A 17,274-nucleotide genomic window follows, 5' to 3' on the forward strand; every position below is an offset into this window, starting at 1 on the left:
AGGTGTCCCTGTTTTCTCTTATGCTGTCTTTCATCTTCAGGAACAGCCAGGAAGACGCTGCACTTCGAGATTTCCAAGGAAGGCAGTGACCTGTCAGTGGTGGAGCGTGCAGAAGTCTGGCTCTTCCTAAAAGTCCCCAAGGCCAACAGGACCAGGACCAAAGTCACCATCCGCCTCTTCCAGCAGCAGAAGCACCCGCAGGGCAGCTTGGACACAGGGGAAGAGGCCGAGGAAGTGGGCTTAAAGGGGGAGAGGAGTGAACTGTTGCTCTCTGAAAAAGTAGTAGACGCTCGGAAGAGCACCTGGCACGTCTTCCCTGTCTCCAGCAGCATCCAGCGGTTGCTGGACCAGGGCAAGAGCTCCCTGGACGTTCGGATTGCCTGTGAGCAGTGCCAGGAGAGTGGCGCCAGCTTGGTTCTCCTGGGCAAGAAGAAGAAGAAAGAAGAGGAGGGGGAAGGGAAAAAGAAGGGCGGAGGTGAAGGTGGGGCAGGAGCAGATGAGGAAAAGGAGCAGTCGCACAGACCTTTCCTCATGCTGCAGGCCCGGCAGTCTGAAGACCACCCTCATCGCCGGCGTCGGCGGGGCTTGGAGTGTGATGGCAAGGTCAACATCTGCTGTAAGAAACAGTTCTTTGTCAGTTTCAAGGACATCGGCTGGAATGACTGGATCATTGCTCCCTCTGGCTATCATGCCAACTACTGCGAGGGTGAGTGCCCGAGCCATATAGCAGGCACGTCCGGGTCCTCACTGTCCTTCCACTCAACAGTCATCAACCACTACCGCATGCGGGGCCATAGCCCCTTTGCCAACCTCAAATCGTGCTGTGTGCCCACCAAGCTGAGACCCATGTCCATGTTGTACTATGATGATGGTCAAAACATCATCAAAAAGGACATTCAGAACATGATCGTGGAGGAGTGTGGGTGCTCGTAGAGTTGCCCAGCCCAGGGGGAAAGGGAGCAAGAGTTGTCCAGAGAAGACAGTGGCAAATTGAAGAAATTTTTAAGGTTTCTGAGTTAACCAGAAAAATAGAAATTAAAAACAAAAACAAAAAAAACAAAAGTAAATTAAAAACAAAACCTGATGAAACAGATGAAGGAAGATGTGGAAAAAATCCTTAGCCAGGGCTCAGAGATGAAGCAGTGAAAGAGACAGGAATTGGGAGGGAAAGGGAGAATGGTGTACCCTTTATTTCTTCTGAAATCACACTGATGACATCAGTTGTTTAAACGGGGTATTGTCCTTTCCCCCCTTGAGGTTCCCTTGTGAGCCTTGAATCAACCAATCTAGTCTGCAGTAGTGTGGACTAGAACAACCCAAATAGCATCTAGAAAGCCATGAGTTTGAAAGGGCCCATCACAGGCACTTTCCTACCCAATTACCCAGGTCATAAGGTATGTCTGTGTGACACTTATCTCTGTGTATATCAGCATACACACACACACACACACACACACACACACACACACACACACACACACACACAGGCATTTCCACACATTACATATATACACATACTGGTAAAAGAACAATCGTGTGCAGGTGGTCACACTTCCTTTTTCTGTACCACTTTTGCAACAAAACAAAACAAACAACATTAAAAAATTGAGAACAAGTATGGAAAGAATGAAAGATCAAGGAAAAAAGAATACCAAGTTACATTTCGTTAAGGTGCTTATGATCTTAGAACTATGCAACCTAATAGGTTTGAAACTGTTTACCTGAGAGAGAACAAAAAGAGAGACTTTTTTGTATTGGAAGTAATCTGATTAATTTTTATTTTCTTCAAGGAGAGATACTTGAAAGGAATATGTTTGTCCATCTGTTGGATCCAAACATTTCTATATTTTGTAAATGTTGTTGTTGTTTTTTTTTTAATCGTTTACTATTTGCACTACAATGGTGTTTGACCTGTCTAATCCTTATTTAACAAGTATTTTCTTTGGTTGGGGGTGGGGGTGGGGTTTAAGAGCTGCACTTAATGTGAGCTATAAAAGAACTGCTACAGCACACAAAATAGCTATTTTTATTATTATAATTATAATTATTATTATTATTTTGTACCTTAAAAAATAGACACATACACCAAAGACATTTGTGTGAGCCTTTAAACAGTCTGTCTGTGGTTGGTATCATTCACCATCAATGAGTCAGGGGTTGGGATTCAAGGTTGAGTAGTGTGGATTGTGTTCAGGCTTAAAAGACCTGAGAAGTTTGGTTTTTGACTCCTTTTACATCCATGAAACAGGACATTTCATACTGGATGTACAGTAGTTGTACACTGTTGGATATCAAGTTCAATCAAATTCATGGAACTACATGCTTGTATGTGTATATATACATTGCTTGTGCATATGCATATCTGTATGTATATATACATGTATTGTACCATGTCCATACACATTTTAAGCACTTCAGGCTGTCATTTTTTAATGTTCTTAAAGCAATGAATGTTTGTGTGCAAAACACAGTATTTTTAAGAAGGATAGGCTATAGTTTTTGCTTTTACTCTGAACTAGGTGGGCGCATTTCAAAAATTCGGATGGGAAAAAGCCTGGAAATTCCAGTGAATATTCAGCAAGGCCCTCTTTCGTTGTACAGGGATCAAATTTCCTCCTCTTTTTTGTGCCCCCTCCCACTTCTACAAGTTATCCCCTGTGGGGAAAACAGGATGATAATCAAAACTCTGGGCTGATGTTTTTCCAACTTAGTGTCTATTGGAATCAATCTTAAATCAGAAGCTTTTTCAGAAAAATAATATTTAGGCCAGAATTAGAGTTGAGTGTATTTTTAAAAAATGATTAAGGCTTGGTTGTGAGAAATATTACCTGTACCAGCTGGGAAAAATAATGTCATCACTAACTAAAAGATAATTAATTTGGGAGAAAGTGTTAAGAGAGGGAGAGTAAGGAAGAGAACAGTTAAGAGGAGGCAGAGGTGAGGGCAGTAGTAAAAATCTCTAAAATTTTAATTTATAGCCAAAACTCTTCATGTGTAAATTTGTATTGATTCAGATGCAGAAATGAAAAAAAAAACCTTTGTTTTATAAATATCAGAGTACATGCTTAAAGCCAAGTTTTTATCTAGTTTATTCTAGTATTTAGCTTGCCTGGAATAGCTAATAAATTATTCATGTATGTGCTTTTGAAAATCCAGAGCCCTATTTTTACACACTTGTGTGAAGTTGGCAAACATTTTGAAAAATGGAAAAAAGTTTCTAATAATTGGGAACAATTACATTAATTAATATTTTGTAAAATATTGAAGCTTTTAGCCCTATGTCAATTTGTAGATTAAAATAAATTAATTATAGGAAAGGAAGATAACAGTGAGAAACCAAACATTACAAAAGGTGGTTTAGCTCTCCTTGAAAAATATACTAAGTTGGTATACTATAACACTTGGCTATATGTAGGCAATGTCACTACTGGGCAAATACACTTACTGTGTTCTAGAGGCCGCCCTTTCTTATGCAGAAAATACAATATGCACTGCATGAGAAGCTTGAGAGTGGATTCTAATCCAGGTCTATCGACCTTGGATATCATGCATGTGGGAAGGTGGGTGTGGTGAGAAAAGTTTTAAGGCAAGAGTAGATGGCCATGGTCAACTTTACAAAATTTCTTGGAAAACTGGCAGTATTTTGAACTGCATCTTCTTTGGTACCGGAACCTGCAGAAACAGTGTGAGAAATTAAGTCCTGGTTCACTGCGCAGTAGCAAAGATGGTCAAGGCCATGGAAAAAGCAGAAATTTACCAAGAAAGCTGATACCCATGTATAGTTCCCACTCATCTCAAATACATCTGCTATCTTTTTAAGCTAAGTCCTAGACATATCGGGGATAACATGGGGGTTGATTAGTGACCACAGTTATCAGAAGCAGAGAAATGTAATTCCATATTTTATTTGAAACGTATTCCATATTTTAATTGGATATTGAGTGATTGGGTTATCAAACACCCACAAACTTTAATTTTGTTAAATTTATATGGCTTTGAAATAGAAGTATAAATTGCTACCATTTTTTGATAACATTGAAAGATAGTATTTTACCATCTTTAATAATCTTGGAAAATACAAGTCCTGTGAACAACCACTCTTTCACCTAGCAGCATGAGGCCAAAAGTAAAGGCTTTAAATTATAACATATGGGATTCTTAGTAGTATGTTTTTTTCTTGAAACTCAGTGGCTCTATCTAACCTTACTATCTCCTCACTCTTTCTCTAAGACTAAACTCTAGGCTCTTAAAAATCTGCCCACACCAATCTTAGAAGCTCTGAAAAGAATTTGTCTTTAAATATCTTTTAATAGTAACATGTATTTTATGGACCAAATTGACATTTTCGACTTTTTTTTCCAAAAAAGTCAGGTGGATTTCAGCACACTGAGTTGGGAATTTCTTATCCCAGAAGACCAACCAATTTCATATTTATTTAAGATTGATTCCATACTCCATTTTCAAGGAGAATCCCTGCAGTCTCCTTAAAGGTAGAACAAATACTTTTTATTTTTTTTTCACCATTGTGGGATTGGACTTTAAGAGGTGACTCTAAAAAACAGAGAACAAATATGTCTCAGTTGTATTAAGCACGGACCCATATTATCATATTCACTTAAAAAAATGATTTCCTTTGCACCTTTTGGCAACTTCTCTTTTCAATGTAGAGAAAAACTTAGTCACCCTGAAAACCCACAAAATAAATAAAACTTGTAGATGTGGGCAGAAGGTTTGGGGGTGGACATTGTATGTGTTTAAATTAAACCCTGTATCACTGAGAAGCTGTTGTATGGGTCAGAGAAAATGAATGCTTAGAAGCTGTTCACATCTTCAAGAGCAGAAGCAAACCACATGTCTCAGCTATATTATTATTTATTTTTTATGCATAAAGTGAATCATTTCTTCTGTATTAATTTCCAAAGGGTTTTACCCTCTATTTAAATGCTTTGAAAAACAGTGCATTGACAATGGGTTGATATTTTTCTTTAAAAGAAAAATATAATTATGAAAGCCAAGATAATCTGAAGCCTGTTTTATTTTAAAACTTTTTATGTTCTGTGGTTGATGTTGTTTGTTTGTTTGTTTCTATTTTGTTGGTTTTTTACTTTGTTTTTTGTTTTGTTTTGTTTTGTTTTGCATACTACATGCAGTTCTTTAACCAATGTCTGTTTGGCTAATGTAATTAAAGTTGTTAATTTATATGAGTGCATTTCAACTATGTCAATGGTTTCTTAATATTTATTGTGTAGAAGTACTGGTAATTTTTTTATTTACAATATGTTTAAAGAGATAACAGTTTGATATGTTTTCATGTGTTTATAGCAGAAGTTATTTATTTCTATGGCATTCCAGCGGATATTTTGGTGTTTGCGAGGCATGCAGTCAATATTTTGTACAGTTAGTGGACAGTATTCAGCAACGCCTGATAGCTTCTTTGGCCTTATGTTAAATAAAAAGACCTGTTTGGGATGTATTTTTTATTTTTATTTTTATTTTATGTCTTATTTATTTTCCATGATCAACTTTGCACACATATTGACACATCGTTTGCTGGGTGATAATTTTGTTTTTACTGTAATTATCCAGAAGAGGATGAGAAACAGACTGAATGTGGGAGATAACAAAAGCTGGAGTGAGAGAGCTCAAGTAGAAAAAGAATAGATTTTGCCATGGCAGAGGCTGGTAATGGGCTGCAGATGCTTGGATCAGCAATATTGATATTTTATTCTTTTGTTGGTTTCCCATTTCTTCAAGTGTAGTGGCAAGTACTCACAGGAAATGAAGAGATATTCATTCCTTCCCTCCCTCTTTCCTTCTTCCTCCTTTCCTTTCTAGCTAGAAAACTGGAAATGCATGGAGCAACTAGAGCTAGAGAACTATATACATGGGGAAAAATGTACTTAGTCTTATTACCGGGACCAACAGAGTTGGAATTTGGAATTACAGAAGTAAGGTCAAACATTAATTGATAGGTCGACCTTTTCTTCTGTAATTTTTCTCTATTATCTGTGCCCATCTCAGAGTTTATATGGAGAAAGTAACTTCCAAAACTGCTCGTTTGGACCAGGAATGTCCCATGTATGGCCTCATTTGATATTCACATATCATTGTTTTAACTACCCTGCACAATAGGTGTTATTGCTGCTTTTGCAGATGAATCTGAGGCATGATTGAGTAACATTAATTGGAATTAAAATTCCAACCCAGGTCTATATTCAAATCTAAAGTTAATTTTCTTTTTGTTCTTCCATAATTGCATTTTTGTGTTAATTTTCTTATGTAGTAAAAAAAAAAGGGGGTGAGTGGATTGAGTGTTGAAGTCACTTCTAACTTTTTAATGCAGAGACACTTCATACCCACCAGATAGTTCACTGGCACTTATCTTGAAGTGAAATGCCAAGTTCATGTAAGTTTATCCTAAACGCTTTTTACTTTAGTAGGAAAGTTTCTATTTTCAAATTAGAAAATGGGAATTGTTAGTTTTGCTTTACATTTATTACTTTGTCTTATCTTGCTATTCTCATATTTTGCTAGGGGTAATCCAAAGTACTTTATTTTACTTTGTGGACAGTGGGACATTTGTGTGTGCATGTATGTGTGTGTGTGCCTGCAGGTACATACATGAGCACTTGCATTAGCCTTTATTTCCTGCCAAGTTTAATAATGAATACATTTTAGGGATGAAGTAAAAACTTCACTGAATTATAAACGAGTAACCTTGTAATGAAATTTATATGGATATTATCATAATCAAGGTGAAAATTACTGAAAGAAAACAAAGTTAAAGTCAGGTATAGAAAAATACTTTGAATATGCATACATATGTATATATATATGCACACATATATATACATGATATATATGATTATGTGTGTGTATATATGATATCTGTACACATATATATGGGACTGAGAAAGAGAATGTGTCATCATTTAAAATCAAAATCCATTTCTTATAGGAGTTTAATCCTTTCTTAGAAAACAATTGTCTGAGGAGTTTTACAAACTGAAAAAGGGAATAGAACAGTGTAATAATTCTTTTTTTCTATCAAATCAAGCGCCAGCTCCTTCAATAGAATTCCAGTGTTTCTACATTAATCCAACTTCAAGTCTTCTTTCAGCCATGATAAGTCAGGATTCATTAGAAATTCTCCATTACACCCTTTTAGGCTTTTGTTAATTGTTCTGTAATTAGTGCCTACAGTAAGAAAAATAGGAAAGGCAAACTGTTTGTCCACAAGCAAAGAACCACAAAGCTGTTTCAGGCTTCTTAGAAATGAACAATTACCTCGTTTGATGATATCCAATTTCAAGAAGAGCCCATAATTCTGGGCGTTCTACCATTATTTCAAATGATCTCAGCAGATATCAGAGAAGCATCTTTCTTGCAGAAAACTTGTCAGTTGAAATCTGGAGATGGTTTTGGGAAATATTAGGCCAACTGAGTGAACAAAAATGATGAAGAATGTTTTTTGGTTTAGCTAACTTCTCTTCAGGAACACATCAGGGGAAGTGTTGAGAGAAGGTCCCATCATTGTCGGAAAACAGCAATGAAAAAGCCACCCAGGGCTAGAGTTAATGTCCTGCTGTAATTCCTGCTGTCATGGTGGTGGTGGTGCCTGCATCACTGTTATATAGGGGACCCAATGTTCTAACACGAATACTACAATATGGCAACAAAAGTTCCCATGGAAAATGCCTTTCATTAATGAAGTTTTATCAACATGGTTGAGTTCCACAGCCAAAAACCATTTAAAAAGTTTGGTACTTACATGGGACAAAAGCAATCATTAAAGGGAAACTCTTCCACTGTGAAAGGAAGAAAGGAAAAAAAGAAAGAAAGGGGAAAAAAAGACAAACACTGTTAATCTATGCCAGAAACAGGCAGGCCTAAGGCAGGAGAATGACAAAGCATTGTGCTTCAAAGTGTTTATTGTGTTAAAGCTTCCAACCACTTTGAAGACAACCATCAAACCCTCCTAAATGAAACCAGGAAGTCTTCTTGCCATTGATGTGACAACAAATGTTTGTGTTTCATGGCTGATCTACTTATCCCTCAAAGACTCTAAGTTGTCAGTACATAGGATATTTTTTAAAGATAAAGCTAATTTTCCATCTGAGTAATCATATCCTAAATGTGATCTAATTGCCAACCAGATGAAATGCTTAGGTTCTCTCAGTGGCATACATTTAGTAGCTATTAATATACCAAATATTATGGGGTTCGCACTTCTGAAATCAACTAACTTCTGTGTTCTCAAAAGAGTGAATTTAAACCAGTCTCCATCAGATCATGGACTAGCCCATACTGCCATGAAGTTACTAATGGCCTCGAATTGAAAACCCGGAGTAGGCAAATAGAGTCCTTTCCTTTTGGGCTTTGGATAAGATATGTATTACAATTTAAAATCTAGCTAATTGGGCTGATTGAATCATTAATTTAACCGCTGTATGAAAACATTCTGGGGACTTAAGAGTGATCTACAAGCTAAATACTGCCAAGGTTAACAGATGGGGTGGCTTTTTGATTGCCTTAAAGCGGGATGGACAGCAAATGTTAGCTGGTCCAACCAATGTCCCCAGCAAGCCAAGTGTCAGCAGCTTCAAAGAAACAAGATAAGCTTGCCTTCCTTTTCCCAAGACAGCAAGTTCCCAGTCCACCACCTGACCACCCCAGCTTACTCCTGCTATTAGGCATCACTGGTGAGTGAGAAAAGGTGATAGGTGAACAGCTTTTATCTTTGGGCTTTAAACATTTTACAAAACAGGGTATGTAACCTTAACCCATTATTGTATTGAACAAGCACACATTTATGATTCTGACTCAATTCATCCATCACCCAGAACTGATTTTTAAAGTAATAAGCCCAGAATTGATAGTAGATGGATTAAGCACTGGAAGTAAATTTTATGGAAAAAAAAATCCCTGTAATAAACACCATTCAGATGATCATATATGGGAAAAAAGTAGATGCAATCTAGGAGCAATGAGGTCAAGATCAAATGCCTTTCTCTATCCTCTACTGTGACTTAGATGTGTCAGGGAATAGTCTGATGAAGGCATGGACTGGCCCTTGGGAATCAAATTGCTTGAGATTTCGGCCAGGTGTGGTGACTCACGCCTGTAATCCTAGCAATTCAGGAGGCTGAGGCGGGTAGATCGCTTGAGGTCAGGAGTTTGAGACCAGCCTGGCCAACATGGTGAAACCCCATCTCTACTAAAAATACAAAAATTTGCCGGGCATGGTGGCAGGCATCTGTAATCCCAGCTACTCAGGAGGCTGAGGCAGGAGAATGGCTTGAACCCAGGAGGTGGAGGTTGCAGTGAGCCCATTGCACCACTGCACTCCAGCCTGGAGACAGAGCAAGACTCCATCTGAAAAAAAAAAAAAACAAAAAAAACCAAGCAAAAAACCCAAATTGCTTGAGGTTTTGTGTTGTTGTTTTCCTGAAGAAGTAGGTGCCAGGAGAAAATAGGGTAGGGAAAGTCTCATCCTCCACCAGTCAGGCTTCAAGGACTTATGCCCAGACCAGCAGAGAGAAGGGCTGCAGGCAGCAATGGAAGAATCCTTTTACATCAAGAACTCAATGTAAAGGGGGCACTCTTGGTCCCCAGGTAAGAAATTGTGATACTCTATGGAAGAGAGGAACATTTTCTCTGATTTTGCTTCAAAGACAGCATCATGGATGCTGCATGAAAAATAGGCCAACAGCTTTGGGGGATCTGGGAGAATGGATCTTCCCCAGTTTTTGGCATTCACAAGGTATTCCCTGGAAGTAGTGGTGGTGTGATGGATCTCCGTGAGAGTGGGGCCCACATGAGATGCCCGAGGGTTCCCAGACATAAGCTTAGGGATGGGGTATGGAGCTGACTAAGGTCTGTCTTTGAGGCAGTGAGGCAAGAGCTAATGAAATTGGGTCCATTTCACTTAGTATAACCTTGTCTGCTTTTACAGACTTCTAAGAGTGGAAGGAACTCCATTTACAGTAGACTCGCACACAGTGACGCAGAAAAGTGTGGTAGATCCTTAAGGAATATTAGTTGAACCCAAATTCAAAAACAAAAGTTACAAAAGAATTTGTCTTACTAAAGGAGATCTTTACAAGCAACTGATTTTTTGACAATTTGAGAGACGAATCTTAGTCAATTTGAGGGAGATTTTGTGTAAAAAATGAAGCTCAGGAAATAATATCTGAATTACTGAAGGAAGGAGTTAGACAAAGTTAGGAGCCAGACTTGAAAACAGTGCCTCCTGGACTAAGGTAGCTGAGAGACACTATTTACAATGTGTATGAGTACACCACATATTTATTTTAAAAACTCCTATGATGGTGTTATGTGCTGGGCATTGTTCTGAATGTTTTAAGCCTTATAAAAACTCTATGAGGTAGAGCTTCTGCCCTTGGCTTTTTCAAAGGTGGATCTTAGCCACCATTCCATAGGTTAGAAAAACAAACTATTTTGGCAAAGAGTAGTGCAATAACTTGTCCAAGGTCAAACACCTATGATGCGACAGAGCTGGGGTTCAAACCCGGGGAAGCCCTTTACCAGCCATTGAACTTCCGCCATGTGTCCTACTACAGTCCACCATGAGCATGATTCCTGCTCCTCCATAAGTCTGCTGATATCACAACTGTGTCCTTCCACTTTACTATATGATTTGCATATTTATGGCTGATACAACCAACTACTTATCCGGCTGGTGATCTACAGAGAGGAGACACCAGCGAGGAGGAAAGAATGCTGTATCATGAGTCAGGAAATCCAAGCTTTATCCTTTCTCAGTCACTAAATAACTCTGTCATTAAGTTATATTTACATTTTTGGTTTCAATGTCCACATCTATAAAAAAGGCCAAGTGAGAATCTCTCAAGTGTGATTAGCCTTAAGACACTAAAATGCAAAGTAGCTAGACATGGATAAGACATGGATCTCTTGGACACAGCTTCTGCATCTTCCTTTGTAATAGATCTTATCACAAGGACCTACCTAATCATCAGATATATTTTTAAATGGACTGTTACTGTGTGTTTGACGTCCCAATAAGTACTTTTTGTCGTAACAGCAACAACAGTAAAATATTTGACTTCAATACTTCCTGTAGGACAAAAACAATTGTCAAGACCATTCATCCAAGTTGACTAGAAAAATTACTGCCGAATAACCCATGTTGCTTTTAAAGAAGAGACTAAAGCAAAGAGATGAGATTTGGATACATGTGTTTCACACTTAGTTATGATTAGACAGATATGTTCAGATACAGCTTTCTATTTTGTTTTGGGCATGTTGTCCAGCTATCTTTTGCTTGCATTTCTATATTTCTGGGTCTGTGTTTCACTTTGCACATGATTGGATTTTAATCTCTTTTCTCTTTCACTCTCTTGATAGAGTTTCTGCTTCTATGTTTTTCTTTTCTATCATTTTTCATATTTCTAGAGAGCATTCTTTCTTTGGCTCCTAAAAGCCAGAAAGGAAGATCACTAAGAGTAAAACTACTTGGGCAGGGAAAGTTTCAGATGGGACTTCATTCTTTAGTGCAGAAATTCTCCAACTTTAGTGTGCACAGTCATCTGGGAACCTTATTAAAAATATTAAAAATAAATATTCCATGCTTCACCCACCAGAAATTTTGAGACAGTAGATCAGGAATAGGACTAGAGAATCTACATTTTTAGAGAAGTTCTGGAGTACAGACTTAGTGCTTTTCATTTTAAAAATCATTCAACAAGTAAATAGAGGAGCAGGCCTCTGTGAAGATGAGGTGTTTGTTTTTTGTTTTTGCCAAAAGGTAAAGACAGACCAACCAGAAAAACTGAAAAGTGCCATACCATATTGGTGACCCTGAATTCTTCTTTGGAAGCAAATAAATGGAATGTTAGTATGAACTGGCCAAAAGCCACATTTGTTCACATCTGGGTATTTCCTCTGCTCAGATAGTCTTTTCCAGGTTCATGGATAAGAAGTATGAGCACATAGTATAATAACTGCAGAAGTAGAAGTAAAAGATTATTTACTTTGATCTAATTAAAGATGCATAGGGTTTTAAATGGTATGTTTAGGGCTTAGTGATATATTTCCACCTCTGTTTTTTCTTTAGATATAAGATAAAGACAATTTTATTAATTGTATAACTTTATCTTTGAGAAATGTGAACTTAGTTTTATATGCCTGGTTAATATGAAGCATTAACATTACTAGAAATTGTGTACACATGAAGAAGTAGGAGATGTGTTGCGTCCTGGAGTGAGTACTAAATGTATTTCTTCCAGGCTGTCTTTTTACTCAATAATGTGACCTTGAACTAGATGCTTTGATTCTAGATTTATTCTTCTGTAGGGCAGAGCCAATTATACCTATTTTTCTTATGTCCCTGTGGTGCTTAGAGTGAGTTCATGTCAAACCGCTTTAGTAATTTAAGAATCAGAATAGTGATGAGTATACTCCTTTTATTTCTTTAATCCATAAACACAATTTTCCAGGCCATTGATTTGTTTCTAATCTTTACTTTTCTAATTCAATGGCTGAATGTTGTACCCAAACCACCTCAATGAACCACTGAGCAATGAATTTATGATAAAGAAGCATAATCTGTTTGATACATAGTATTTTTTGTTTGTGTTTGTTTTTGTTTTGAGACAGGGTCTCACTCTGTCACCCAGACTGGAGTGCAGTGGTGCAATCTCAGCTCACGGCAACCTCTGCCTCCCAGGCTCAAGTGATTCTCCTGCCTCAGCCTCCCGAGTAGCTGGGATTACAGGCACATGCCACTACCACTGGGCTAATTTTTTTTTTTTTTTTTTTTTTTGAGACAGAGTCTCGCTCTGTCACCCAGGCTGGAGTGCAGTGGTGCGATCTTGGCTCACTGCCACTGCCACCTGCTGGGTTCACGCCATTCTCCTGCCTCAGCCTCCCAAGTAGCTGGGACTACAGGCACGTGCCACCATGCCTGGATTTTTTTTGTTTTTTTAGTAGAGATGGGATTTCACTGTGTTAGCCAGGATGATCTTGATCTCCTGACCTCATGATCTGCCCGCCTTGCCCTCCCAAAGTGCTGGGATTACAGGCATGAGCCACCATGCCTGGCCCCCACCGGGCTCGTTTTTGTATTTTTGGTAGAGATGGGGTTTTACCATGTTGTCCAGGTTGGTCTTGAACTCCTGACCTCAAATGATCCACCCACCTCGGCCTCCCAAAGTGCTGGGATTACAGTTGTGAGCCACCATGCCTGGCCTGATATATAGTTTTCAAAGTATGATAAATACACTATTTTCAATGTAGTTCTTAAAGAATGATAGTGACCATGTGACACAACCTTGGTTAAGCTGTATTTCTGATCACACATTTTTAAACCTTGAAGGCTGTATTTTCCATAGTGTTTTCAAGTAGAGCCAATCTCAAAGTCTCTTTGGATTGTTATGCTACACATTTACCATGTCACTCTAATGTAAAGTCATTGGAAATGCACTTATTGTAGACCTGTCACTTCCCGGAGACCTACAACAAAAAACTTTTCTCCTTGAAAAGGTAGAAGCGCCCCTTTGGCCCATTGAGAGGGTACATGCTATTAGAACAAGTGAAGCTGAGTTAACTGTCAGGAGAGGAAAGCATTGGTAGATGTTTCTAATCATTATAGTTATACATGCTGTAATGTTTGGCTTCCACGTAGTTTTTTTTTCTTAGTGAGTGAATTTAAAAATAAGTAAATAAAATTAAAACATAATGAAGAGAATAGCTTCCTAATTAAATAATAACAAATTTCAGGTTAGCCAGTTAGCAGCTCTGTGGCATTAGACAAGTTATTTAAATTCAATAACCATTTTTCCTTCTCTTTACATTTGGAATAGAAATGTATATTCTTGATAGAGCTATTTGAAAAATTTCAAGTGGAAAGACATATAAATAGTGGAGCTTAGTGTTTGACATGGTGAGTTCGCCATCAATTCCTGCTAGAAATATTTAATTATATTGATAAGGCTCCAGTCTCTAAGAATGTTCAGAAATACCTCCCTCGATCATACCCTGGGCCCAAGCATTCCAAGACACTAGTTTTGACAGTGGCCCCTTGGGATGTTTTAGGAATAGATGTGGCTGTTGTTTACTCTCCCAAATGTGGTTGTTAATAAATCATAGAGTTGTGTTTGACCAAAACATCTTTCTTTAATAATCCTACTATAAATATTCATTTGAGCTTAGGTTACCACTTGAGGTAACAAATTCTATTAGTTTAACATATAAATTAAAGTAGCAGCTAATTTATTTGAATTGATAGAAACTGAAGTGCCTCTTGTAAAGAATGCTTATTTTGTATATAATTGAAGAAGGGTCTTTTAAATACTGAAAAAAATAGTGGGCTAGGCACGGTGTCTCACACTTGTAATCCCAGCACTTTGGGAGGCCGAGGTGGGTGGATCACTTGAGGTCAGGAGTTAGAGACCAGCTGGGCCAACATGGTGAAACCCTGTCCCTACTAAAAATACAAAAATTTGCCGGGCATGGTGGCACGCCTGTAATCCCAGCTACTCGGGGAGCTGAGGCAGGAGAATTGCTTGAACCTGGGAGGCAGAGGTTGCAGTGAGCCAAGATTGCGCCACTGCACTCCAGCCTGGGTGACAAGAATGAAACTCTGTCTCAAAAAAAAAAAAAAAAATAGTGTATGTGTGGCTCTAAGAAGTAGAAATCTGACCAAGCAGGTTTAAATAATAAGGGCATTTGTTGTTCATGTAGTTGAAGAACAAATTTTCAGGAACATTGTAATCACGGCACCAGCTCTATGATCTTACAGTCTTCTGATAGCTCCATTCATCAGTATTTAGACTTTTCATCAGGCATATGATCACAAAAGGACCCTTAGGAAAAACCTGGGCATTATTCATCTTCACTTGTATTCAGGATAGATTACTTGTGTTAAATCAAATTTAGCCTAAAGCTGCCTCCTTACATATTTTAAGTTCAGCCTGAGAGTTTCTCTGTACATCATGAAGTATTATAAGTGGAGGGGTAAACAGGTGGTAGCCTACACTTGTGCCAATCGCTGAGTTTTGGCCAATCGAATGTGGAAAATTGTTTGAACTGTGTTCAAATAAGGTAAACGCCAAACCATAACCAATCCAGTTGTTTCTGTACCTCACTTCTGTTTTCTGTACATCACTTTCCTTTTTCTGTCCATAAATCTTTGTCCATCATGTGGCTGCGCTGGAGTCCCAGAGCCTACTCTGGCTCAGGAGGCTGTCAGATTTACGAATAGTTCATTGCTCAATTAAACTCCTTTAAATTTATTTTGGCTGAAGTTTTTCTTTAAACACTTCCCATGGCATTCTTTTAAAAGCAAGGAAAACATTTCACGAAAGTTACTGGTAAGTCTTCCCTAGTCACTTTCTGCACCAAGTTGGCACAGACCAATCACAAGGACAGGAATCCATGATTGACTAAGACAAATCAGAACCAACTTCCAGAGATAGGGTCAATTCCCTAAATTGCTTTGCTACTAGATAATGTGGGACTGGATAGGGTGAATGATAGAGAGTCAAACATCACAAGTGCCAGAATTTTATTTTAATATACTTGAGGGAACTCTTTGTACAGTTTTCCTATGTTCTATATCCTTAAATGGACAACACTGAACATAATTTTGCCTTAGTTTTTGGATGATGATTCAGAAATTGTTCAGGTATAATCTCAGTCACTTCTATTTAATGAGGCAGGTCTATTTTTTTCTTAAACTAAATAGTTTCTGGATCTTTTTGAATTCCAGGACTACTCTTCTAAATACTTTGTCTCTTCAGTCATTGTGATGCTAACAACTTAAGTTCCTGTGATAGATAGCAATCTCCTTCCCAATTTTACTTTGCTATGGGAGAAAATATTATAGGAAACCTCTTAATGGATCCCACTTAATTTACTTTGTGATTGATGGACGATTCTGATTTCCATATAAAACACATTGCCTGATGCTCTCAGAAGACTGAATATGTGCAACTAGTGAGTCATTCTGTGCATTTTTGCTCTCACTGGTTGAACTGTATGCTTATTGAGGGTCAGGCATGTTTGTTCCCAAACGTGTTTCTGCCAGTTGTATTTGGGAGTGTATCCCATAAAAATTTAAGAAATCAAAGAAAAGCAGAACAAAAGTTAACAAAAAATTACATTGTATCTATAAGAGTTAAAGGAAAGTCACTAAAACAAAACCAAAAAAAAAAAATGGCCATAGAAGAGACAGCTATAAAATAAAAAACACTAAATATAGAAAGGTTCTACATACACAGGTTTTTGCAGGGATCTTTAAGTTTGTGTTCTGCTTAAAGAATCCCAAACTGGACATTGTAGAATATGCATTATAAATGTGATTCATACAAGAAAGATAATGGCAACCTCTGATCAATAGATCTACTCTCGAAGAAAAAGCCTTGGCCATGAATCAAAAGCTTAATGAATGAACATGCAATGACATATTTTAAGTTAAAACCTAATGTTAAGTGTATATATTATTTTGTATAATTATCCTCTTTAACTAACTTTTATTAACTAACCAACTTCACCTCAGCCAAGAAGACTCATGGTATACTGGAAGGGTGAAGTAGAAAGTGTGTGTGTGTGTGTGTGTGTGTTTACATGTGTGTTTCTTGGTAAGGGATGGTTGTTGGGATTTAAGAGTCAGAATGCTAAGTCTTTATCCAATGTCTAAGTCATTTAGACTTTAGACAATGTCTAAAGTTAATGAATCAAAAATCGTATAAATATACATTCTTTAGCCCTTAAAAATAACTACTCAAAAAAACTAAAAGTGTTGAAAAATATTCGTCTTTGGAAAGTGGGGTTATGATAGTGGAGGGTGGGCTACATATAAAGGCTATTGTTTTCACTATGTGCTTATTGTTTCTGAGTTTTTTAATGATGTATAAATTTTACTCTTATAAATATCAACATATTAAACAGGAGCATCTACCAGTCCTGATTTTGCTGTGGCAGCCAGTCTCCATCTAACACAGCCTCCACAGATATTGGCTTCCTGTATCACACCCATGTGTCCTCCCCTCCCACATCTCATGTCATATCAGGTTGGTATGTGTGGCCAATAAGATGCTGCAGAGGATGGCAAGTCAGTTCTGAGATTAGATTAGAAAAGACCCTGTGGCTTTGTCAGAGGCATTGGAACCAGAGCAACTCCATTTTGAGTGAGGGCTAGGGCAATGAGGATGAGACGTGCTGGGCTGCATTCTCAGAAAGTTAGGCATTCCTGGACTCTAGATGTTTATAGTTAAGGGAACAAATTAATGA

General features: G+C 37.9%; 1 protein-coding gene across 2 annotated transcripts in view; it reads left to right on the top strand.

Annotated features, from left to right (window-relative positions):
- The window catches only part of INHBA (inhibin subunit beta A), a 20,667-nt gene extending 15,194 nt beyond the window's left edge, over nucleotides 1-5,473 (top strand). For both annotated transcript variants that reach the window (XM_055115881.2, XM_063606218.1), the window contains one exon: nucleotides 41-5,473. In XM_055115881.2, coding sequence (XP_054971856.1) covers nucleotides 41-933 — 893 coding nt within the window. In that variant the 3' untranslated portion in view covers nucleotides 934-5,473. The remainder of the gene's footprint in view (nucleotides 1-40) is intronic.
- Nucleotides 5,474-17,274: the final 11,801 nt, after the last annotated feature.

Source organism: Pan paniscus, chromosome 6 (genome assembly GCF_029289425.2).
Source record: "Pan paniscus chromosome 6, NHGRI_mPanPan1-v2.0_pri, whole genome shotgun sequence".
NCBI classification, from domain to species: Eukaryota; Metazoa; Chordata; class Mammalia; order Primates; family Hominidae; genus Pan; species Pan paniscus.